The sequence below is a fragment of the Rhipicephalus sanguineus genome, chromosome 1 (genome assembly GCF_013339695.2).
Source record: "Rhipicephalus sanguineus isolate Rsan-2018 chromosome 1, BIME_Rsan_1.4, whole genome shotgun sequence".
Classification (NCBI taxonomy): Eukaryota; Metazoa; Arthropoda; class Arachnida; order Ixodida; family Ixodidae; genus Rhipicephalus; species Rhipicephalus sanguineus.
Genome location: NC_051176.1, coordinates 272,207,335 through 272,233,563, shown reverse-complemented (window position 1 = coordinate 272,233,563; position 26,229 = coordinate 272,207,335). Strand labels below are relative to the sequence as shown.

General features: G+C 41.6%; 1 protein-coding gene across 3 annotated transcripts in view; it reads left to right on the top strand.

Moving 5' to 3' along the window:
* LOC119378978 (protein CASC3) overlaps positions 1-25,301 on the top strand; it is a 75,967-nt gene extending 50,666 nt beyond the window's left edge. The window contains exons 10-12 of one of the 3 annotated variants that reach the window (XM_049411831.1): positions 20,901-21,050; positions 23,796-24,019; positions 25,039-25,301. In XM_049411831.1, the coding sequence (XP_049267788.1) occupies positions 20,901-21,050; positions 23,796-24,019; positions 25,039-25,090 (426 nt within the window). In that variant the 3' untranslated portion in view covers positions 25,091-25,301. Of the gene's footprint in view, positions 1-18,411; positions 18,463-20,900; positions 21,051-23,795; positions 24,020-25,038 lie in introns of those variants that run through there. The other 2 variants (XM_037648099.2, XM_049411832.1) reach the window with 2 other exon arrangements.
* Positions 25,302-26,229: the final 928 nt, after the last annotated feature.

Here is a 26,229-nt window from a genome sequence, read left to right as displayed (position 1 = left end):
TCGCCTAACGTACTGTGTTAGTTTTTTCGCTTGCCTGTGTCTGTTTAGAATAAACGTGTTTGATCAACATCGACAATTGCTGTCGTTTTACGTGCCAAACAAGGTATGGTTATGAGGCATGCCGTAGTGTGGGAATCAGGATTAATTTTGACCGCTTGGGGTTCTTTAATGTGCACATAAATCTCAACTCTATAAAAAAAATCTAGTATTTGGAGAGTATTTCTACCACACAACATTAATCGTCATCCACCTCGCTTGCTTTCCTCGCGTTATCACCGCGGTCCCGGCACTTCCCTGCAGTAGTGGGCAGCTAGTATCGATGCAGCACGTACTTATCAATGAAGGCTTGCGAGCCTGCACTAGCTTGACACAAATCCCAGGACGAAAGCAGAAAATGGTGACGATGGAGTCGCCACCATGACACAGCACTGTCTCCTTGACCCTGTATGCACAGACGTAGTCTGCTTTGCAGGGCTTCTCTCAGTTTTCCAGTGCTTCCTTGTGAAATTAGCCTTCAGACAAAGTTATTTTTTTCTAAACCATAGAGCAGTATTACTGGCGCAATGGCGGCTCCAGCTGTTCGCGCGAAAATGAAGCATGGGAACAGCGCACGCGCGTGCGCTCATTGCGGTACAGTAGTGCGGCCGGTCGTCTGAGCGCGAGCGGCACAGCCTCCGAGATTAGCCGGCGGCGTGGAGGCCTTGCGAGCGGCTGAGTTATGTCGCGACTCCCCGTCAGGCGCCCTTTTTCGGCACGCCACCTATCCAGCGCTGGTCTCCCATTACAGAAATTCAAGGGGAGACCAAAGAAACCTCGCAGACAAGAAGGAAGCAACGCCAAACCAGTGGTTATACCCGACATGCATAGGGTATGCACACAATCTAAAAAGGGTTGGCAATAAGTGCGGTCTCCCGATAGCAGGGATTCAACAGCTGCGCCAATTGCGCCAATTTGATACAATTCCTTATTTTTGCACCACGCTGCGCCAAAATGCCCGACCAGCTTAAAATTTTCTCAGTTGTGCAAATTTGAGCGAGAAATGGAGGCCGCGTTGGTAATTTGCAGTGTGGGCATCGTCATACAATACAGACGCGCAGACCCTAACCCTAACCCCCCGCGAAAGAAAAGAAAAAAGTCAGTTTCACCGGAAAGATGAAGCAATGAATGCGATAGCACCAAATTGTAATGCTATACGAAGTGAGGCTGGCAGCAAACTCTTGTATCCGATCTCGCGTAACTACAAAACGTTGGTGTAAGAGAATACGGCGTTTCCAGGGAAAGATGCTCTTTCTGCACAGTGTCTTCGCATTGAGAGCGCAGCACGTAGCAGGATATACGAGCCGCCCGCTGATGGCTGCCGAGATAGCGCACGCGCCAGCGATCGCGACCGTGCCCTTAGAATCAAAGTTCAAAAGCTGCTGCTCTAGCGACAGCCCCGCCCGCCCCCCTATCGCGTCTTTTCATGCTCGTTCAAGATGGGCGGGGCGTTTCCACTATGCTTCGATGGCAGGCTTCCCAAGCGGAGTGGTGTTATCGCTTGCGCCCTCCAAGCGACGGAGACGGGCTGGCTCATTTGATATCTGCTTCAGCCGCGTTCGTCCCACGCACTAGCGCGCTTTTACCCGCAGTAGAACATACTATGCACAGAGATATGTTATCAATTTGGAGTTTATACGGGAGATGACGGCAAAAACTCGTCGAGAGTGTCCATATAGTTGCTGTCGCAATAGAAAAGGACAGTAGTTCTCAAATTTGCCAGGTTCGCAGGTCCACATTAGCATTTCCAGTGCCTGTCAAATTATTTGACAGGTCCTGCAAATTCTAATGTGGACTTAGTCATTGTTCACACTGACTTAGTCATTGTTTGCACTGTGGGGTGGCTCAACACACTGCTTTTATTGAAATAGCAGTGTTCACGTGCACTATGCACGAATTAGCTGATGTTTCGATGGTTTTTACGTATTTTTGTTTTCTTTTCTAAAAGTAAGCCTTCTTTGTTATACTGCTCCAAATTTGGGATTTCGGGCTAAAAAATTCAGGTTTTCTTTTTCGCAACCTGCTCCAAATTTGGATTTTTCTGCTCCAAAAGCAACATTTTGCTGCTCCAAAAATTGCTCCAAATCGTATTTTGGCTGTTGCACCCCTGCGATAGTCTTCTCTGCCCCTCAGAAACTAGCCAAGATGTGTCCCAAGGTCTGCAGTAGCGACCAGGTGATTCCCGGCTATGGAACGAAACACTCGAAGCTGTATGTGCAGTGTGCCATGGGTGTGGTTTACGAGATCCCCCTTTCATGTGGTAAAGCTTACATTGGTCAGACTGGGCGCTGAATCAACCAGCGCGCCAAGGAACATGAACGATCATTAGGAGATAAGTTGGCACCGTTCCAGAACCTACCCGCCCATTGCAGCTCTTGCAGAAACTGTGAGCCACGGCTTGATGAAATCAAAATCCTAAGCACAAGTAAGGACAGACTAGCTCGCGAACTATCGGAAGCATTTTTTATCACACAAAAAGGCGACACATCAGTCAGCACCACATCTGTATCCTTGCATGCCAGTGAATATAAAATGCTAGACAAAAGGTGATAGTTTTGCATAAAGCCCACCCTAATCTACTGTTCCTACATGATTGCGCATGCATTCGTTGTCTTCTTTTGCTATAAAATGCAGTGAGTGTTATTTCAATAAAAATAGTGAGTCAGCGCCCGTCCTGTCATGTACTTCTCTGTCTTGTCCTCGTCAAATGTAGCGCTACAATATTTTAAGTAAGAAAGAAAGGGAAGAAAGACTGAAAAAGATACAAAGACAGAGAAAGAAATACACAAAAAAGAGAGAGATAGAAAGAGGAAGTGACAAATAGAGCGAAAGAAAGGAAACAAAGGAAGATATAAAGAGCGAGAAAAAGAAAAATAAACATAAAGAGACAAAAAAAGAGATTGAAAAGGAGAAAGAGAGAAAAAAGAAAAAACATGGGTGATCCCTCAGTCATAGGAATCGGTATAACATGAAAGTGAAACGTACCTACACAGAAGTAGTGCTCATTCTGTAATGATATATGAGAGCTTGCACAATGTCTAATCGTGTTTGGCAGCTATAGCACCAATTGGCGTGGATGCACCCTTGTTGACGCCTAGTTCGCAGAGGTTCTTAGCTTGAGCTGCAAACGCATGCGACCTGCTGGCCTGTTTCGTTCCACCTAGGCACGACATTCGCCCGTCGAAATAGCGTCCTTTCTGCAACACGTATTGCAACAGTTTTAGTCGGTGCTCTCGCAATCGAAGTAGTCAGCGGCGGCGCAGATATCCCGTTGGTGCATGTGGAAGCTGCACTACTCCGATGAGCCGGCGCACCTGTGCACTTAGATTGTGTGCATGTCAAGAAGCCCTCCAGAGCAAACATATTCAAAACACAACACACCAGCTTACTGCCTCCCTGCCCCCTTGAAGGAACTCTTATTGTTGGTAAAAAATTTTGGCGCCAACCTGGAACCCTCCAATATGGCGTGGTGTTCATATCATGGTTCTGGCTTGCATAACCCCAGAAATTAATCTTATTATTACAATTTTGTTCTTGCATTTCATCATACATGCCACAGCACACATGCCTGTGTCTTACTACATCCGTGAAACAAATGCCCTTACCGTGTCCTCTGTTAAAGGGACACTAAATTGAAACAATGACTCAATTTAGACTGATAAATTATACTTTTTTAACTCCATTGTCGCTGATTTCACCATCGTACAGTTAATTAATATAAGAAAAAATGAAGGTCAAATTTTAATTTTTAAATTTCGTGCCATACCTTTGTTTGCGTGATGTCGTGGATTTCAATGTGCTTTTTCGTGTTTTTGCTGCATTGCTCAACAAAATTTGCTGGAACTTGGTCTGTTAAGTCTTTGGGCCCCTCAGAAGACAATGTGCTTCATTTTTGCCAGTTAAGAAATGTATAGGCCCTAGAAGACTCCGTCAAAGTGAATAACGTCATAGACAGATGGTGCGGGAACTTCAAGGTGGCGTCGCCACCTGCATGTACCTTTTGTGCTTTTTCTTGCTTACAAAGTGTCTTCTTGTGGCAAGGGTTGTGCCTTTGTTATTGTGAAAGGGAAATTTATTAATGCAGGAAAAATCTTTTCTCTCTTTAGTGTGTCCCTTTAAGTGACAATGTCACTTACGGGTAGTCCATGTTGGCTCCACCACACTCTTACTGATGGCACCATTTGATTCACTGGAACAGTGCTTTTTTTTTTTTTTTTGGATAGTTTTAAGGTGAAGTGAATGTCGACAAGTAACAAAATCCCGATAGAGAAAGGGGCCCATCAAGGAGATAAATTCTATCTATTGTTATTCGCTGCCAGGATTACCACTGATTTTCGAGTAAATGTCGCCAAACGACGAGCAAAAAGTCGCCAAAAGTTGCCTTTTTTTTTACAAATTTTGCCAAAAAAGTTGCCATTCTAGATATGTGCGGCTTACCTAGTAATAAAAATTTCCACTCACGTATAGCCCCGTAGAATACAGTACCATCCAAGACCCTGAAATTATATTGACATTTCTCAGTGCCAGTCGTATCGCCCACTTCACCATGGAAGTGCATGGTGCTGCTTCTCCGACTAGCCGCAAGATGTGCGTGGTGGCTCAAGGGTGAATGAATGAAACGCTCATGATATCGTTCCATCCCTGTCCGCTTGTTTCAGAGGTAAAAGTGTGGTAAACCTCAGGCGAAAACCGTGAAAGCGTTCTTTGTGGGCAGCTTTACATACCCTTATATGAATTAAAAGGTTTATTGAAGGTAACACGACAGAATTCTTACAGGAACAGATCATTAGTGAGTCTTACACCTTTTCATTGTGAACTAATATGATACCGGATGCCACCGACCCTTTCTTATGGTCACCTATATCTACACGCGTCAATCCGATGCGTTATTAATGATCAGGTAGACACTGTAAAATGTTATATAGCAATTGTTTTCATTGCACATGCTCACCAAGAACAGTGGAAAATGCCTCAATAAATATTTTTTTATTGCACAAATAGCCATGTATCCGCCTCTCTTCGCTATTTCAAAACTGTCTTTACGAGCTGAATTGGGGGTGCTGCAACAGTGAATAAGTCGCCAAGCTATTCAGAACAGTTGGAGCTTTGGTGGAACAAATGATCAGAACACGCGGCCAACCCGTCGTCTAGCCCCTTCAGAAGTGAAACTTTAGAGAAGCTTAAAGCACCTAAAGCCATAAACATAAAACACTGCCCCCTCGCGGTTTGCAAGACAGTCCGCTGACTTACATTTTGCTAGAATGTCTGTGGGGGACGTTCCAGTACCTCCTGCATCTAGGTGAATTGAGGAGATACACACAAGTTACAGGACGGACATACTGAATGACTCGTAATGTGCACATTCTACTCGTGGGTCTAAAACCAAGAAAAATACAGAGATGGTGCCGGTCATTCGTTGGGAAGACACTGAGCTTAGGATGCATAACTCAGAGGAGACCTAAGCCGGAAATCGCCAAAAATTTGCTATGTCGCCATTCATAATTTTAGGTCACCATGGGCCTCTCAAATTCGCCAATTTGGCAAAAAGTAGCCACCATTTGCAACCCTGTTCACTGCCTGTCTAGAAGAATTAAATATTTGGAAAAAAATATGAATAAAGATTAACCTAGAATATGATAGCAATTTATGGTGTGCAGACAACCTTGTGCACTTCAGCAATGACTGCTACAAGTTGCAAAATATGATCGCAGAATTAAACCGAGGAAGTATCAAAGTAGGGATGAAGATTAATATGCAGAAGGCAAAGATAATGCGAGGTGTTTCAGTGACAGAGTGAAAGTTCAAGATAGACAACCGGACCCTTGAATCAGTAGAAGAGTATGTATATTTAGGCCAAATATTAACAGGGGAGCCTACTCATGTAAAGGAAATTACCGTGAAATAAGGGTGAAATGGTGCTCTTACAATAGTCATTCTCAACTCATGAATGGTAATTTACCACTGTCACTTTAAGCAGAAGGTGTACAACCATTGTACATCGCCAGTTCTAACATGGGGGCAGAAACCCCGAGAAGAAGCTAAGGATCACATAGCATGCAATGGAACGAAAAGTGATGGGTGTAACTCTAAGAGACAGATGACAACAGAGTGGACTAGAGAACAAACAGGAGTAGCTGATGTCCCATGAGATATTCTGAGAAAAAAATGGGCCTGGCCAGGTCACATCCTGAGAAGGACAGATGGTCAGTTAGAGCGTCTGAATGGATACCAAAAGATGGGAAACACAACATTCAGAACATGAATGGAGATCACCTCACTAATGGAAACATTGTTTATTGTATTGGCTAAAACGTGCCCTGTTTTTCTCAGTAATCGTGGATATATTTTTATTTCTTCACTAAAGTCCCCAAAAAATGACTGTTGGCACCCCACGTGGCAAAAAAGAAAAGATGCATATGATCCCCATCGCTTGACCTTTTACCGGTGTACGTGATTAATGGTTTCTGTATTAGTGTTGAAATGTAGTGCCCTTTCTTATCTTTTCTAACTTAAAGTGTGTAGATACTCCTTCGTTTGTACTGAGCAAAACAGTGGTGCTGCCGTCGCTTGATGTACAATCCGATGCTTATGAGTGGCAGCATGAAAGTTGTTAGCTGAGGGACTAGCGGCACCTGCCGACGAAGTTGAGAAGCACCAGAAGCGCCTGGCTCGCGAGGCGGTAAAAGGACGTCCCATGACAACGAGCATTGGAACAACTTATCTACCTGCTTTTTATATTCAAAAACAGTTGAAAATGTCAAAATAGGTGGTTAACCACAATTGCACTCACTCCTGTAAAAGCAGAACGTTGAGTGTAATAATAGTTTGAGAGTAGGGCTCTTGGCACCGCTCTCGCTTCTGAGCGTTGCTGGGGGAGAGACTCTCATTTTTTGAGAGACTTCTCATATCGAAAAAATTCTGCTTACAAAATATCCACATGCTTTTGGAATCAGCCACTGCAGGTTTAACCACTACCGAGGGGGAGCTTTTCGTTGCACCATGAAAAACTAGGTCAAGAAAAATCGGTTGTCATTCCCTTTTAAAAATTTGGAGGCATAAAATAGAATCAGCTCACTCAGTGCAGTGGGGACTGGGGGTCATTGGGAGTGGCCATCTTCCTGCAGTGGGCTGGTGAAGCTTACAGGTTGTGCGGCCTCCTACATCTTGACAAGGCGCAATCATCTTGGTCATTGGCTGTCCATACAGTTTATTCGTATCAGTGAAACACAGCCCCTCCCCAAATATGCACTTGTGTCCACTGAATACACTTAGAAATTAATTTTACTTGGATTTTTTATTGTTTTTTGCTGTGCAGCAGGCAGCGACAAGTATATATAAATGTTTGTGGAACTTTCGAAGGTTTTTGTTACACTTACATGATGCGAAAAAAAAAAGGGAATTTTTTTTCACTCTTTCCATTTTTTTTTCTGGCCCTTACATCCCTAGCTCATGCTGCTTGCTGCAAATTGCTTACTCAGTGTTGTCATTGTATGCCAAACCGTTGATGGTGTTTATCACATTATCTTAGCTGTGGAAAGAAAAGAGTTAAGCTTCTTGGTTGCTTAGTAAGAGTTGTTACTGTGCACTCCTTGCTTTCACAGGCCACCTCTTGAAACCAAGTGGTAGTTTAGTGTATGGAAGTTCCCTTTTGATTTTAACATATGTGTTTCTTGATGGTGTGAGTTAATTGTTAAAACGTTAAAGCACACCATAGTGTGCATTATCAGTGTGTGCACCTCTGCACTTGAATGCCTGGGTGAGTTTAGTTATTTTTGTATTTGTGGAAATCTATAACAAATTCATTAGAGGTATCAAAGGAAGTGGGTTTCTCGCTCAACACTTTTTAACCCTTTTTCTGCTGTGGGAAAATCTTAACATCGTGCAGCATTTACTGGCGGATTTCTTATCAGTATTTGGGGTTTTTCTTTTTGTACCGTTTATAGAATCTGCATTTTGCCAGATTTAAAAGGATTTTTTTTTTTTTTTTTGCATTCTCTTACTCTCTTGTCATAATGCCAAGAGAACAAATGTTGGCAGTTGCACATTTCTGCACTGTGTTACGCTTCAGTTTTCTTTCAGTAGTGCTGATCATCCCATTAAAAAAAGGCTATCACTGGGCAGCAGAAGGCGCTGCTCTTGTCAGCCAGCTTGAAGAATGGAAAATGTGTTCTTGAGTTGGGTCAGTCCGAAGCCCTCCTTTGGTAGTGTGCAGCAGTACCACCTTACCTGGATCCACTGCCTTGGGTCGTCACTTTAACCTGAGACATTTCACTTTGGAAACAAAGCGATGCTGCAGACATAACTGATTAGTGCAAAAAAACAATGGACAAGGTAGAGACAGGCGGGACAGAGAAGTCTAGTCGCAAGATCAGCATCTTTTTGTGACGTCATGCGATTGGTGAAAGTTGATCAGCAGTATGGAAAGGGTTGAATTATGTTGCATCAGAGCTGTATACATCTGGTGCCTGTCTATATACAGATTTGCAATCTTTATTCATGCTTCAGAAAATTTTTGAATTTCTTGTATGCAAATTCTGTTTGGACATCTGCATGCAGCCCTGAGGTCAAGTCTGTTTGGTGTTTTAGCAGCTCTTTTGGTGGTTCTATGTTTGGTGTAAACACATACTAAGCCTTTTGTTGTGCCTTCGTTATGTGCAATAAAAGAAAGCCAGCATTTTTTAATTTTATGCTGCCGAACATATGTATTGCCTCAGATCTTGATAATCTGCTGTCTGCACCTTAAAATTTCTGAAAAGCCCTTCAGTTTTCCTCTTCCCTCTCCAAAGTGCTGTGAACCTTGTTTCAATGTTCAATATGTTTTATGCTGAGGGGTGACATAGTCAAATGCAACACTAAGAAATGTGGGACAAACACTCACTTCAAAGAAATAATACTGTAGTAGTTGCAATGCACCAGCATTATGTGATGCCTGTTGCACTTGGCCTAACCGAAGGAGTCACTGATAAGGTGCACTGTTAGTTAGCTGCCCATTCCTGTAAATTCACTTGGCTTTTCAGATGCTCACAGTGCAGACTATATGTAGTAAAGAATATCTAATCCAAATTTCATTGAAAATTGCTCTGAAGTGAAACAGCACTAACAGGCGGATGTGTAATTAGGAATTTCTGGTAATTAGCTGCATTAGTGTGAACTTGAACTAGTTGTTTGTGCAACTCTGCAAAAATTGCACAAGCTATATTCATTCATTCATTTATTCATTTCTGAAAGTGGCCATGAACAGCCACAACCACCCCTCCTAACAATTCATATCCCCTTCTCTCCTCTGTTCTTTTAGGGTGATTTCAGAAATAAGGCCTCCAGGGGTGTTAGGATTCAAAATAAATGTTTATTCTTTTTATCTCTATGTCCATGTCATACCAGGTTGCTGCCGTGTTATTGTGGAAGTATTGGACCTTATCTTTCACCTTGTCATTGTTGATGAAGAGCTTTCCAGCCATATTTCCTTTCAATTCTGGAAACTAGCAAGTCTAGTCTATGAATGTGCAGTCTGAACAATATATAAGGTGGGGGGTGGGTGATAATGTCCTTTCCAAATTTGCGGGACAGCAGCAGTTTCATGGATGGTGTTGGGCGAGTGTCGGAAAGATTTAATCCCTTGATTGACATTCATAGTCTCCTATCCTGCATCATGCATCTCGGTTTAAGTGCCTCTTAATACCATCGAATATTTCTAGTTGTTCCAGGCCCCGTGAAGTCGACCAGCAATACCCATATTTCGTCACCTAATACATGTGAATCTTAAAAAGTATTTTTTTTAGTCTTCATAGTGCCGAAGAAATTTATGGGAGGAGTTAATGCACTGCCATTGATGGTATTCTTTGAGCATTCATGGGGCCACTCTTTCACACACCTTCCAATAATACAAGTTTTCAGTCGGAATCCTATGAATGGTGCTCCCTCAAACCTACAGAATCAAAATGCACCAGTCAGTGAGAGTGATCTTCAATCTCAGAGCACAAGTTGTTCTACCTTTATGGCAGTCTTGGTCGAAATTGACAGTGTTCTGCTTCTTTCTTCGTTGTGAATTTGTGTGACAAGCTGTAAGCTCCCTACACTCCTTGTGGCTGTTTTTGATATCCATGCATAGCTCTCTTTACTCTTTGGTCACTTGGTGGCAAATTTCGATAGGTTGGACCTCATTTGTATTAAAGAACCGTATAACTACATGAACCTCACATGCAGTAGTAGTCTCAAATGGAAGCTCCATTGCGTATAACTGCAGAGCCAAGATTGAGAATTTCAGCAGGCTGAGTGATGGCTTGCTTGAGAAGTGGGAAAGGAACAAACATGGCTGTGTAACCACCAGCCCCAGCACTCTGGAGACCTTGCTTTTGTGATATACCCTTGTACTTATGCTTTCATGTGCAAGCAGTACAAATTATGCGCATTTACAGCTTTTTCCCATTCCAAGCTTTAGTTTCATTGAGCGCCAGGAGTTATAGCCAAATATAACTTGTGAAGGCAGAAGAGGGTCCACCCAGATGACCGGAATGCAGCAGCCGATTGCCCCCACGACTAAAGAAATAGTCCCGCTCATGTACTCGGCAATATTGTTGGACAGCAGTGTCACTGACTGTGCGGCTTATAACATCAGTCTAGACTGTGCGCTCATTGGTGCAGGCTTGTGTGCATCTTCCTTTGAGGTGTAAATGCGGCTGCCTTCTAACGTTTTACCTAATTGTGGCAAGGTAGTCTTTTGTTCTTGAGTTTAATACTGCAGTACCTGTAGCCTCTGTGTCAAGCAGAACAACAAATGTTGGTCAGCATGCGATTCAAATTTTTCTGCACGTGAAAGGCAAGCAGAAAATTTGGCATACACCCAAGCAACCTTCTCCCTTCCCATTTATTGCCACCAGCATTGCTGCGCATGCTCTGCAAGTGTCCCCTCCACGTAGCTTAAAACTTATCAGTGTTAAGACTCCACTTTTGAATAGAGGGGATTCAAACAACTTTGTTACAACAGTGGCGTGATGTATCCTTATATTTAGTGGGTATATTTACTCCATTAGAACTTCATTGTAAGGTAATTCGTATAGAAGTTGACATGACCATTCTTATGTGGCATGTTGTTTACAGTCTCAGCTGGAACTTTTTTTTTTGTCTGCGTGTACTTATATGTATGCAACTGTCATTGAGAGAGCAAAGAATGCAAAATAGCAGAAGTAGCAACCAGCTTGCTAAAGTATGTTATATGATGTACCACATCACCCCTGGGTGTAAAACATATTCTACATTCTCCTGTTCAAGAAAAAAACACTTTCATGATGTGACAGAGAACTTCCCAACTGAACCACCAAGGACCATAATTTAAGTCGTGAGGAGGTGAAAATATTTTGCTTTGTATCTGTTTTTTCATTAAGTTCAGCATGTGAGGCATGTGTATTAACTCTCCGTCCACAATTTTTGTTCCATTTACCAGACTAACACAGTCAGCACTTAAAAGTAATGAATAAATGAATGCACTCGTTGGGACATGGATATAGATGCAAATGATGCTGCACATTTGTGCTGAACTTTTGCCACTAATGCACACGTTTGTAAACAAAGCATAGTCACTTTGTGCATGAAGACCCCCCCCCCTTTTTTTTTTAACTTTGAAATGTCATATCTCCTTTATTGGACCTGCTCTTTTGTGGTTGTAGCATACGATTATCCTGAGGTGATCACCGACGTGAACATGTCTGTTTGTGTGTGCACCAACTTGCAGCAACCAGGCCTTCAGCCAAGTGCAGATGCTGTCACGTTAAAATGAGAATATGCATGCTTTTGGGGAGGAAGTTGAGAGTAAATGACTTAGCTTCTTGCCCACCCATCTTTGTTTAGCAGCTAAGCAAATAAGCCTAGGTGCATGTTGCTTATTCCACCTGGTGTGGTTGTTCATATTGAATTGGCACTGTTGACAGCTGCTGCTTGGCAAACCTGAAAGAGCCACTCTTCAGACACTGTATTTTAACTTCCATCTTTACTGGATATGATGTGAATTTGCTCAAGCGTAGAATACTGCTAGTGGCCACCAAGGCAAATGTAACATCTTATTGAGAGCATACACAATGTGAAAATATGAAAGGAAACACCAGACTTATTTGAGGCTGGTTTTGTTATCGAAGGGGGGAAGGAATTTCTCAGCATGGAAACTACACGTTTAATTGCATTGAAGGAGGCACGGATTTACAAGAATAGCTGTTTGAACATGCTTTTTCCTTTTATATTGGTGCAGTGTCTACACTGGCCACGCAACATATCTGTCAACAATAGTGTAACCATAACATAGACTTCTACTCTCAACTAGCATACCACTTTTGGTAAGTGGCAGCAGCCCTAGCACCATTGCAGGGCTGTGTATCCTCTGGCTGGGAGCATGCAACTGATATTACTAGTTGGAAGCATGCAATTTCAATGCACTAGTCCTCATGGTTTATAGCTCTGTAAGGATGGTTAGCTAAACCACCTTGCAGATGATGTAGTGTATGGATGGATGACGTCTGTGACAATTTTCTGAGCTATATGCAGTTGCTATGGAAAATGTGTTGTCTTTGAATACGGTGCTCTAACATGGCAACTGTTTCTTGTTGTTAGCATAATTAGCCCCTGAAGGTTATTTTCTGCACTTTCACATTGCGTCCCAGCGCTTGATAGAACATTTCAGACAATTTCAGTTTTCATGGGAGTGTAACTGTTGCTTGGGTGTCCTTGTTTTATTGTCTGTTCTCATCATTTTGACAGCACTGCCATGTTTGCTTATTTGCCTGTGTCTTTTGTTTATTTTAGATTTTTTTTTGTGCTTGATTAACCAAGTTTTGCATAGAGAGCTAACATTCAAAATCCTGTAGTTGTAATCCTAAGCATGGCTCAGAATTGCCAGACGAGACACATATACAATGAAAATGCCACAGAAAGTAAGGTTGTTTTGTGCAAAGAAATAGCGAGGGAGGGGGTCAAGGGGAGCGCAAACTTTCCACACCCCTTGACCCCATCCCTCATTATTTCTTTGCGCGAAAGAGCCATACTTTCTGTGGCCTGTTCATTGAACATAAACCAACTAGCCCATTAACCTGTACTTCTAGAGACACATAGGTTGTCATGCCATGGTGGCCTTTATTAACAGTGCTATGATGCAGGGCATGAAAAGGTGGGAATGTCAGTGGCATTGTGTGCGCATCCAGGGTTTTTACTTTTGTTTACACAATTTCCATATTTTGTTTAAATAATCTTTGCAGATTCCTTGAATGGGCTTCTAACTTTATCAATAGGTTGTATCGATAAGTGGTTAGTAACTAACCTTGCTATGGACACTAAAGGTATCTGCACGAAAGGGACATTGTTTATGCATAGGACATAATGGAAGAGTGGCAGTTTTTATTAAATCGTCACTTAGATTGAGAAACATTTTTTTGTTATTGTCATAGTTGTTGCAAATTGCTGCATTTTTCAAATTTGTTCAAATTTGGTACTCTATTGGGATTATTGGGAATTTACACAGCCAAACTCTTTGCTGTTGTAGTTTTGTGGTCGCTAGAGACCAGTGTGCTTGCTTTTTCTTATGGAAGAGGTTTCGAGAACTCTTGAAGCACAATGAAGGTCATTCTTCTCCCCTAACTTTTCCAGATTGTTCGGCTGCATGGTCAACAAGCACCGGGTTATGCTCGGTTCTGTTATATGGGCTGTTAAAAATCTGACCGTTATACTTAATTCTCCCCATATTTGTTGCTCACAGACATACAAAAAGGCTTCTTGTGTTACGTATTGTAATATCTTAATGCAACTGGCAGGCTTACATTAATCTCGACCTAATGCTACTTACCAGTAATTTACCCACTGTGCTGCCTTTGTAGAAGATCATACTGCTCATGCAACATATCCTATTGAGAATTGATTGCTAAACGATTTTACAGTTAACAATTTACTGTACTACCCAAGTGCTAGCAGGAGTATATGCATTTTACTCTTCAGTATGGTTGAAAACATTTAAAATTTCAGGATGATTTGTAACTATTCGAGTTGTTTGTTATGCTAAGGGATCTGTGAACAAAAGAACACCTGTTCATCTCCTGTTGAGTTTTTGTTAATTTACTCACTGATCCTTTCAGGCACAGTAAGTGTGCATGTTGAATGTTGTGATTTTGGTGAATAAGACCTGTTGACATTTTGGGTCATTCCCTACTGACAGTTTAATTGAGCATCTTTTTGTTCCGTACTTGATTCATAACTAAATAAATGTTACTGAATGTCTTGTTAAAAATATGGCTACTGTTCATGTGACTTCATGAACTGTGAAATTTTTTATAACTGTCTACCTGTATATGAGAATTCTTGAGAGGTTTTGCGGGGTTGTATTGCAGTGGAGGTTTCGGATTGCAATTGTTATTGCAGATGTTTGGATTCACCACACCAATGCTACTACATTTGACTTTTTTTTTTTTTTTTTTTATGGGAACCTGGGCATCCCAACCTTGTCTATCTCCCAAAGTGAGGTCATTTGATACCTTCCTGTTTGCGTGTTGTCAAGCATGTTTGCTCTGTGACGTTGTCGTGTGCCTTGGAGTAAAGCTACATGTTAAAACCATGGTGGGTTGTTGTAGTTGTAAATTGCTAAAGTGCTCATGCAGATTTCTTTTTTAAGTCAAAAGATGTAGTTTTAGTACAGAGCAACTATATGGATGGTAATTATGGCAAGTGAATGTCTGATCAACTTTCACTACTGCAGCACAACTTGATGGCTTCCCAACTTTGTTCAAGCTGCAGTTACCAAATGCAACAAATAAATGTGGATGCTTTCTGCAAGCTTTTTGTGTGTGTGCATGTGTATGTATGTCTGTTTTTTATGGGTGGAAGCATTTTGTATGTGTGTAATTTATTCTTGTGTGATTGATTTTGTGGATAATTTCTTGTTTAGTCCCTGCTTGTGTGTTAACCTACATTTCATATTTTGCACGTGAAGCTGTCGGCGTGACGAGTAGTTTTTTACCTTGCTTGTTGGTGTGGCGAGTAGTTTTATACTTCACTTAATATTTTTTTCTGATGTATATACTGGATGTGTGTAGCAACAGCAACTATTAACAATACTTTTATGGAAAACACACCTAGATTTTGCTATGTATTTCACAATAAAACTTTTGCTGTGTCAGAAGGTAAATAAAAATTAATGTATTACACTGTGTAATGTGTGAATTTATTAGACTACTTATTGGTTGGCATTTCAAACACACAACCTGAGATGTCTTTGAGCAAAGAATGTCGCTGAAGCTAACATTTTGACAAGGGGACCTTTTTTTCAAGCTTCCGTTCATTTGTAACTTCTTGCCATTCGGGCATGGACACAAGAAAACCAGACTCTGCAAAGCTCTCATTAAGCTGACTCTCAAAATCATTTGAGCCGCAGTCTCACACTTGGGAAATTGGAGTCACAGGGACTTGTAGATTCACCAGCTCTGACTGGGTACGTAAAGAGCCTTAAATATGAACATGTTTAAGTGAAAAGTAGTTGACTACATTTCTGGAAATATGTATATGTTTGGGGGCTTCTCTCTCTCTTTCCTTTTTTTTTTTTAAGGAGAGATGATAGATAAGAGAGTCAGTGAACAAAATTGTTAATGCAGTCTGTTACTTTTTTCTTGTGATGTGTAAGAAACTATATATATAGTAGGATATTTTAAATTGCTATGTACTGATTGCACGGGCATTGTTGACAAGATACGCCAACATTAACACATGATCCCATGCATTCAATATAAGAACACTATTTTTAGTAGTATTAAAGCTTTTAACGGGGCTAATCTTAGTACATGTTGCACATTAGGCAGTTGGGTATCTTAGAGAGTGTGGCATTTACAAATTGTTTTCCTGCTGTAGGTACATGGGCATGAAATGCATGAAACACAATCTTGCAGGAAACTTTTGAGTTGCATTCATTCATTGTGCTCCCTTGCTGCAGGAATGTGCATCCAACACTCCCTTAAATCGGCCGACATTGCATATGCACACATTTCTTCTCGAGGAGAGCATTTGTCTCTTTGTGTTGACAAATGCACAATGGTTAAAATATTACATAAATGAAAGTGTGAAACATCAGAACTGATTGTTGGGCGAGTTGGTGTGGATCCATCTTGAATGAAAAACAACATGAAAAGACGAGGACAAGCGAAGAGACAACAGTGTTTGTCATTTCTTCGCTCGTCCTCGTCTTTTCACACTATTTTCCGTTCAAGATGGATAAAGTGTGCAATTTTGCATGTTTAGGAACTATGCCACAGAACAACAAGGACACCCTATGCGTGGGAAGTGCAGTTAATGCCAACCATTGTACAACCTGTAGGCATTTTGTGAAATGAACAATTTACCAAAAGAGGCCTGTACACATCACTGAATAACCTGACAATATATCAATAGTTAAGACTTGGACACAGGTCCTTTGTTCAAACATCCTCAGGCAGGCTTAAGGGGTATTCAGATGGGGGAGAAATGCTCGGGGGGGTAAAGGCGGAGCCTAGTGACGTCAGCTCGCGAGGAGAAGTCTCCACAAGTGCCCCCCACTCACACGGACGAGGCAAACGGAGCGGGAGACCAGTGTTACTAGACTACTCTGGTGGCTTGCACCACCCGTTTGACGAGCTGCTGACGAGCTGCAGACGACCACCAGCTGCAGACTGGACACCCACTGCCGTTCTCTGCAGGAGCAAGTGCAACAATGTGGCCAAACAAGAGCCCGAAATTCCGCCACATCCCCCACCGCAGAGGGATCGTTTGTCCTTTCGGGGAAAACGTCCCCGTCTCCTTCGAGGAGGCGCGGGGGGTCACGCCCACTCGCTAATCCGTGACGTCGCGGTCACGTGATACGCAATCCCCCAGTCTCCCCCGAGCATTCCTCCCCCCGTCTGAATACCCCTTTACCAGTTCCACTGGTCCTGCTCTTTGATCATTTAATCTTGTGGGCCAAACCTTACATGTAGGCTAGAAAGCAGGGGCAACCTGGTGGTACAGTGGTTACAGTGCTCCGAAAGTTGTAGGTTCAATCCCAGCCGCAGCAGTCTCATTTCAATGGAGGTGAAATGCTAGAAGCCCATATACTTAGATTCAGGTGCATGTTAAATAACCCCTGGTGGGGTTCTTTAACAATTTCCGGAGCCCTCCACTATGGCATGCCTAATATTGTGTCCAGTTTTTGTAATGTGAAACTCCAGAAATTGTTATTATTAGACTAGAAAGCAGTTTAATAGCGTGCAATTCAGACTTAGAACTGCTTCATTCACCCCAAGCTTTAAATCAATTACAGCACTCTCGCTCCCAGATTGATTTTAGCTCGGTTATATTTGTACCCACTTTTGCAGTCGCAAGCTTTATGACGGTAAACATGGAAGTGTATGCCACTCTGCACATGCAGAGCACTCTAGCAGGCAGCTGGCCGACTGTCATGAATTTTAGGTTTAGCAGGTGCTCTCCCTGATAGCACCAAAGCTCTGACAAAGAATGGTAACTTCTGCACTAAGAAAAAAAAAAGGCAGCAGCAGGGATTTTTCAAGAAAACAAATTCATTCATTTTTATTTCCTTAAGGACCCCCGAGGGGGTATTACATAAGGGGTGGATTAATATGCAATCATTATAGTTGTCACAATGATCATTGTCAAGTTACATCTGATATGCTATGCATGAAGCTTGATGGGCAGGTGATTGTGCATTATTGAAAGGTGCTGTTCAATGTTCGTCATTCTGAGCACGGCTGGAGAAGACGAAAAGTGCCTTATCTTTGTATGCCATAATTGCCGTTGCATCTGGAGGTCGTAATGTAGTTTCTGCAGTAGATTATCACTGTTGGGGAGTGCTTCCACTAAATTTACAAATTATGATGGTGCACCAGCCACTCTTAGAGTGCTCTGCATGAACCTAGCAGCATGTGCTCCCGTGTTTACTGTTATAAAGCCTGTGACTGTACTCCGTTGTGTTCGCCAACTTTCTGTCTCTGGATATGGCAAGAATGACTGGGGAAAAAACTGAAACTGGTGTGGCTCTTTTTTTTCTTCCCCACGTCATTTACACTTGACGATGATAATGCTTTACGAACTATATACTCTATCTGTCCCACATTCAGTTTAAAAAAAAGTCACCGTTGTCTTTCATCAAGCAAAATCATCTGGAAACACATCCCAGGGATCAGACTGTGCATACACTTGGGGCTTATTAGTGTTTCAGCATTTATGAAGCTGACATTTTCCACTACACAGAGGTTGTGTTACAGTCTCCTCATGGTGAGAATTTTTGTTAATTGCAGGTAGTGTGTGCTTAGTTGCCGATCTGAAGTGCCAGCTAATTAATTAATGAGTTAATAAGCTTACACTTCTGGCCACTCTCTCCTCGTTTAGTCGGGTGCACTGATGGTAGGAGAAAGATTTGTTTGACACTCAAGGCTAGTCCACCCTGGACAAGACAAACAACCAGAAAGATTGTAATCTTGGATGCTGCAGGAGTGAACTAGCCTGATCAAACTGCAGACAAGAGAAAGTATATGAGACAGCAGCATTTTTATTGTCAGTTTTATGCGTTCATTGCTTTTGAAGGCATTTGGTCCTGCCTGAAATTCCTTGTGTGTGATCAAACTACAAAGGGTTAGGAGTGACTGCCTAGTGTTTGCAGTATGTATAGCGGAGATCCTTGTGTACATTTTTGGGCTTTATCAGTGGAATATATTTCGTTGGTCATATGCAAAGCCCCCCATAAAATGTGTACAGGTGAGTACGTGGGCTCAAGCTACAGTTTATCATTGCAAATGATATATCTGACCTTAGTTTTTTTTTCGTACTAAATCTTTGAAATCCAGATGCATGTGTTGCTTTGAAAAGTTTGAGCTCTGCTTTATTTACAGGATATACATATATCTGCGAATGCAGATGTAGAATAAATGCACTTGTTGGCATTCAGTGTCCATAACATCTTGTCTTTTTTTTTTTTTTCAATTTATTTTGCACTGCTTTTAGCTATAAACCATTTGGTCTTGCCGTTTGGTGCAAGCTGCTGTGGGTAGCTCACAGCACTGATGAAACTTCCTAGTTTTTTGTCACAAAGTTTCCGTTTTTCCTCCTTGCATGCGGAAGGCAGAACACCATTTGAAAAGCTGTAATAAAAGGTGTGAAGACTAAACGGAGAGCCATGTTCACAAACCAAGTTGCCATGCAACCCTCCTGTGCAGAGCCAACGAGCCAGAGAAACAGTTGATGAAGTGAAAATCGGAATAGCAAACATGGAAGCTCACTTGTCTGACCATGAGTGCTCTGTTGCCTCTTCTCTTGCTTATGGCCCAACTCCAAGGACCAGGAATTGGAAACTTTTACAGTTTATCTTTAATCTATGCCATGTACTGTGCGCTAATGCCTTGCAGTCATGTTCCTCTTCAATCTTTTATTGTTGGGATAGCATGCTAGGGTAACTATGCTCTCTCGCTTCAAATGATGTTGAACTGCTTTGAACACATGTAGGCAATAGTAGAGGTGTGTGTCATGTGTCGCTAGGGATAGCTATGAAGAAAGACAGGTATGAAATTGATGCCTATGTACCAATGTGCGAGCTACTATGGGCTTTCTACTGGGCATGTATCTGGGCCAAAGTAGGTATGAGAAAGCCATACGAATGATGTAAATCAACAAGTGGGCAATGCTTGATAGTTAACATGCATTATCAACTTTGGGTGCCTCAGCTGATCTGACCAGCGCTAGCCATACATCACCAGTGCTTGTTGTGGCCATATAAAGCAACTCTTGCTCTGTTTGTTTTGAACATGCGTGTCATGCCTATCTGCTGTGCATTCCTGCTCACCACTATGGTAATTCGTGAATTGCAAAGAAGAGAGCAAACTGAATAAACAACAAAAAGAAAGCTCGAACCAACCATATTTTACATACTCGTGGCAAGAATACTCCAAGTACTTCTTCAGTTTAGGCACATAGTTTCTTAGATTTTTGCATTGTTGTGGCAACAACATTCTAAAAACCTGACCATGGGACACCCACAACCTGCTGGTGTAGAATGCAGAAGGAGCATTTGCGTGCTAGGAACCCTCCCAAACCTCTGCCCTGTAAGGGAAGGGCATTTACGAACCAAAAACTCCTGTATACTACACGCTACACTATTCCTACGTGCCATCTCCTTTACAGACAGGAAGCATGAGCACAAAGGCTTTCCAAGGCTTAGCCTGAAATTTTGTTTTAATTCACCACAATTGGCCACTGAAAATACATTCAATGTCGCGTACCACCACCACCATACCCTTGCAGAGTAGAGGGATTTGTAGAGGTAGTTAAGGGTGGCAAAGCTGAACAGAAACAATATATTTTACTGATCTGTCATTCAGAATGTTTCGGCAGGAGAACAGCTCTCTTGCATGCATAGAATATCTTTCAAATACAGTCTGTTGTTTGTAAAGCTAGCCATCTAAACTTTGTGAATCTTTTCTCTTGTTCAATGGCCCACTGGTGTACTTGTATACAGTGTTCAAAAGTGCATGCTCCGATCTTGTGCTACAACTACCTCAGATACGCGAAGTTGTTTTGTAGGAGGTGAGAGCACCCACTAGGGAAAATTTGGTGGTTGCTCTGGCTCTGTGGCTTCAAATAGTCAACACTTACAAGTTTACCGTTTAAAAGGGTTGCATGGTGTAGTAATGTTACTATATTTACTGTTTTGGTGGTGGAATAGGCACAAAATCTCTTGCTGCAGTGGTTGGAAAGTGTTGGCACTCTACTGTTCTTTTTTTATTATTATTATTTTGCAGCCATTTAGAGATATATACATCTATATATGGTATAACGAGAAATTGTCTCATCGGGATTCCAAATGTGCACTGCTTTTCCGTTTGCAGGCTGCTGCTGAGAGAGATTCTTTCCATGAATCAGTGGTATTTAGACCGGAAGAAGGGAAGGAAGCATCAGCATCACAACCCAGTGCTGTGAAAATGCTGCAGAGGGTCACTGCTGAACATTACAATAAGGAAGCAAGCTTAGCGTCTGACGTTAGTGTCTGCTCATTTTTCCAATACTCTTTATCAAGCTGCTGTTCCTCATCGGTTTTAGTGAGATGGAAGTGCCATCAAAGTCGAAGAGCCTCCTTGCCCTTCTCTATGACTTTTTTTTCTTCAGTTTGTTTGCAAGGTCACTGTTAAGTAAATATCTCCTTCACACACTAAATGTGCAAATGTACACTCTAGAATGCAAAAGAAAAAAAAAATCAGAGCACTAACAAAAATAATGGTGTCTTGCATGTAACTATTGATTGAAGTGTGCTCTATAATTGTGTGCCAAATGTGTTTGAGAAGAGTCATACAAGTAGATGTCTGTGGATCTTCTGTAATGCTGCAGTACCATCAAACTTGTTATAATGTTGCATCTAACCTAAAAGCACCTTTGTTATAGCCAATATTTATTATGCAAGTGTACTTGCTGATGTTAAGAAAAAAACGTTAACTTTGTTATATCTGCAGCAAAACACTAAAGAATTTTGGGTGTCCTTGAATGAACTCTTGCGCTGCTGCATGTTTTAATGACTAAGATGCCAAGAAATGTACTGAAAATTAACTTTTCACAGACGTAATGAATTGGGGCCTGAAGGGGATATAGAGGATTTTTTTTCATGTGCGTGCGCAGTGTATCAAAGGCATAACAGGAAACTGATCACGTCAAAGACAAATCATGGTAGCTCAGAGGTCTTGTTATTGCACTGCTAGCTGTACTTTAATAAGATGAAAGGCAGGAACACACGTGTATTTATATTGAAGTGCACACTAAAGCACCCCCCCGGTGGTCGGAAATAATCCATGTCTCTTCTGCTATGGCATGCTTTGCAATCGAATCAAAGTTTTGACATGCAGAACTGCTGAGTTTAATGAATTTTAGCTGCTATTGGCAGAGTGCTTGGCAATTGAAACGCAGCAGTCAGCCAGCATGGCCGCGAGCGCATTTTCGTGCCACATGTTACTGCTGGGGATGTCAAGCTGGCTCAATTACGGTATACAATTCAAGGGACATCCTGATCTTCCAATGTGACAGCATTTGGCCATACTGCAACATTACCTGGGCTTGTGCATAACGTCAGGAAATAATATTTTAGCATACAATAGGTGTTGCTGACACACAAGAAAGAGAGAGACTGTTGTCCTGCATTGGGCATAAAATAGGATGATAATAATGATGATGATGTGTTGCTATTAATGACACCTTTATTGGGCTTTTATACCCTCCCATTTTTTGATAGCATCTGAAATTTTTTAATTTTGTGATTTTTTTTAGGAGTAAGTAATAAAAATGAAAATGGTGAAGTAGTGTTGTAATTATGTTCTAGTAATAAAACCATGCCTGCCATCAGTAACTGCAAATATTGTGACTGTAAAAAACTTTCAGCAAACTTCTTTCTTCCACATGGTTTGTCACCAATTCAGAAAATTCAAAGTGCCCTCAAATGTTTAAAAAGTGTTTTTCGATTAAAATACTTTGAGGAAGGGCTTTTCTTGGGAGACAAATTATATGTTTCCTTGGAAAAACTGAGGTGGCCGAAGAACCTTCACTTGGGACAGTTAGCATGAAATGATCCTGTATGGAGCAACTAAGACTGCATGGTTTTTTTTGTTACTGCAGCTGAGACTAGACATGAGAATAGATTAAGCTTATGCAGGCACTAATGAACAGTAAAATGGAAATGTCTTGCTAGGCATGTCAGCAACTCAGAATTCTCAGTCTTTGCTTTACCACTTCTCCCTGTCAATCGTGTGTGCGATATAAATTTACCCACACTGCTAGGATGTAGGCAACGAAACTTATTGCCCTTTAATATGCTTTCAAGCATCTGCCTCCATTTCACACTTCTCCCTGCAGTATATGTGCTAAACATCTGGCACCTGGCAGTACAAAGTGCTTCAGGGAGGTCACATGCAGTTGTCCCACATGGTGTGCAAAGGTGCGGCATCATAGGCAGTGCTGCAGCTTAAATTTCAGTTTTTCATAGAGGTCTCACTTTTAACTGGGCTTTGCCGTCTTTCTTGCAGTGTCAAAAACATTTGTTTCATATTTTTGTAATATTGTTTTTTAAAGTGAACATATGATTTCATCATACTAATTAGAACTTGTTCATGGCCAAGTTAGTGCTTGCTGTAAGGAATAAATTTTGCTAGGAAAGGCGCGAAAAATGACACAAAGGAGACTATCGCAACATTGTTGCTAGTTTTCTGTTTTGGGGCAAGCAATTAAAAGCATTAAATCCTGGAGTTTTATTTGCCAAAACCACGATATAATTATGGGGCACACCTTAGTAGGGGAAGCTCCGAATTAATTTTGACCATCGTAAGTTTATTAATGTGCACTTTAATGTAAGTGCGTGGGTGTTTTTCCATTTTGCCCCCTTTGAGGTGTGGCTGCCGTGGCCAGGAATTGAACCCACGTCCTCGAGCTCAGCAATGCAGCATGTCATCAGCGCTACCATGATGGATATGGTGCTTGCAAATATTGTTTCTTGTTTCCTACAGCTACTTAAGGAGTTCAATAAGCTCACGTATGCACTAAAAATGTTGCACATATGGTACTTAATTTATGTTGAACACATTTCTTGCACAAACGAGCTTAAACAATGTGTGTAATTTACTATTATTGTGTGAAATAGTATGTTCTTGGTGATAAGGGTTGCAGGAGTTCACGCATTGTATTCAGTTTTTCTTTTTTTTTCTTCTTCTTCTCTCTCTCTCTCTCTTTTTCTTTTTTTTTTTCTGCAGCACCTCGAGCTCGTCATGAGAGATGGCAACTGGCCGAACATCAAGCAAGCCCACTTTGATAACGATGTGTCTGCTGCGGAATATCTGCGCGCATCATTCTTCGCATCGCGCTTTCAGAAACCTACACCTTGTTCTCAAGAGAATATGCTCAAAGCAGAACCTCTTCGTGCATCAGTGTATGATTGTGAGAAAGCAAATGTGAACACAAATGGCTGGACTCAAAGGTATGCGCATTTGTTGTGTCTTTGAAGCGTATTACGTTTGTCAAAGTTTGTATTTTACCAGATATTTCTTAGCAGTTTCAAGCCTATTGTTTTCTGTGTCCTAATGTTATAAATAGGCTGTGGCCTATGTTTTGTTCACCTTATAAATCCCTCAAAAGGGATAAATATTACTCAGCAACAGCAAAGCTGCTAGTGGTCAGGGGCCACAAGTTGTACAAGAACTCCTGCACTCTTAGGGAAAACAGCTCATCACTGCATTCTTTTTTTCTTATGTGGGTAAAGTCTGTGTCTCTCCTGTGCAAACAAGTCCTATAGAAAAACAATTAGTCCTGTAGGTGTACAGTCCTCTAAGCGTATAGGTTCAATTGGCCTGTAGACTAATCACTTCAATGTTAGGTGACCTTGCAACACTGATGCTACCTTTAATAAAACTTAGTTCACTTTATCTGCAGGATGGCACTTATCTCAGCTGTACACCAGTCACCAAAAGATCACTAATTCAATCACAGTCAAACCTGATCAGGATAGAATTCATCACCATTTGTTCCCTTCCTTAGTGTGAGCAAAAGTGTCAGTCATGATCAAGAAATAAATACTAATATATGCCTATCAATAAAAAAAATTCACAATGTCAAATCCATATTGCAAATGTAAAAATGATGCAAAGTTCAGAGTTCAACCAGGTTGTGGCAAAACTATCTCAGTTATCTGATGCAGGCTTGGAACAGCTTGCAAAAGAATAAAATACAAAGCACACAGCTGTATTGAATTGCAGAAACTATCAGTAGCTTATCTATAACATAATATATCAAGGCACCTCGTCTACCTTCGTAAAAGATAGTCTAGTCACATCAGCATGTTCCTTGTCAAACATACCAGAGCTCAACCACCACTGCAATTTCCATGAAAAAAGAAAATCGTGGCTATTAGCATTATTTGAAGAGTTGCATATCCAAGATATTTCACCTAACAAAGGATTTTTTCGATGCACAATTTCTTCTTACTTTTCATTATTACAGCAAGTGTCCAGCTTGTCATCAACCCTTACCATATATGCCATGGTGTAGTTAAAGTGCAATGGAGAGCATGGTGCCATGTAAGTAATTTGGTCCTGTCGCAAAAAAGTCTGATTGCAGTAGTTGTCTATACAGTGTATAGCACAGATTGACTGTGCAATACTACAGCGAAAAGAATGGGACACTGCTAACAGCTGACGTGATGAGCATTATACCACACCTGCCAACTCTCCTAAATTTTCCATCCGGTTTATGATTTTGGACTCATTGTACGATTTTGCTATAGCTGCATGAAAATTTATGAAGACTAAAGTCTTTTTACCAAAAAGTTGGAATGGTGCTGATAAAAGGGGCAGCAAAACGAAATTGTGATGATACTGTGCCACCCTCTTGTGCCAGCATGAGCAAGAAAACTTATTCAAGGTGTGGATCAATGAACAGGATCATACCGATTTCTGGGGATCCTGTCAAATCTGTACAATAATCCTGAAAGTTAGCGCATATTTAGTGCTGTGAACATGGCCTCAATGGAGTTTCGCTGATTGGTCTACACCCAAACCTTTGGGAGTTTCCTGATGATGAGAGGATATACCAGGAGGCTTAACGATTAAGAAGCGTGAATAGCTGGGCTGGTTGGTTCATATTAAGGCGATGGTGTGTAAGTGAGTGTGCCTTCTTCTTCGTCCTTGTTTTGGGTTTTCGCTGGTTTTTCTTGCATCTTAACTACTAAAACAGCTGCTTGTCTGTACAATGTCTTCTCTTCTACAGGATAATGGTATCAGCGTGTGTACAGGTACTTGAAATCCTTGAAGACCCTGGAATTTGAAAAATGCATTTTCAAGGCCCTTGAAAGTCCTGGAATTTTTTTCTCGTCCTTGAAAATCCTTGAATTTCCTGTGCAGTGCACTCTCATATCGACATTGCGACCTCCTTAATGTGGTAGATCGGCGCGTCGACCTGACAAACTCCCCATTTCAGAAGCACTAATGCGGCACAAGCGCACGTGGTTGTGTTTTGCAGAACCGCACTGGAAAAAAAGTCAGTTTCACGGTGAGGGCGAAGCAGTGAATGCAATAGCAAGAAATTGGAATGTCACACGAAGAGCGGCAAGCAACTTGATACTTGCAGTGCGCCACTCAAGCACAAAGGACGCACGAAAAGGACACACACAGGACGAGCGTGAATGAACAACTG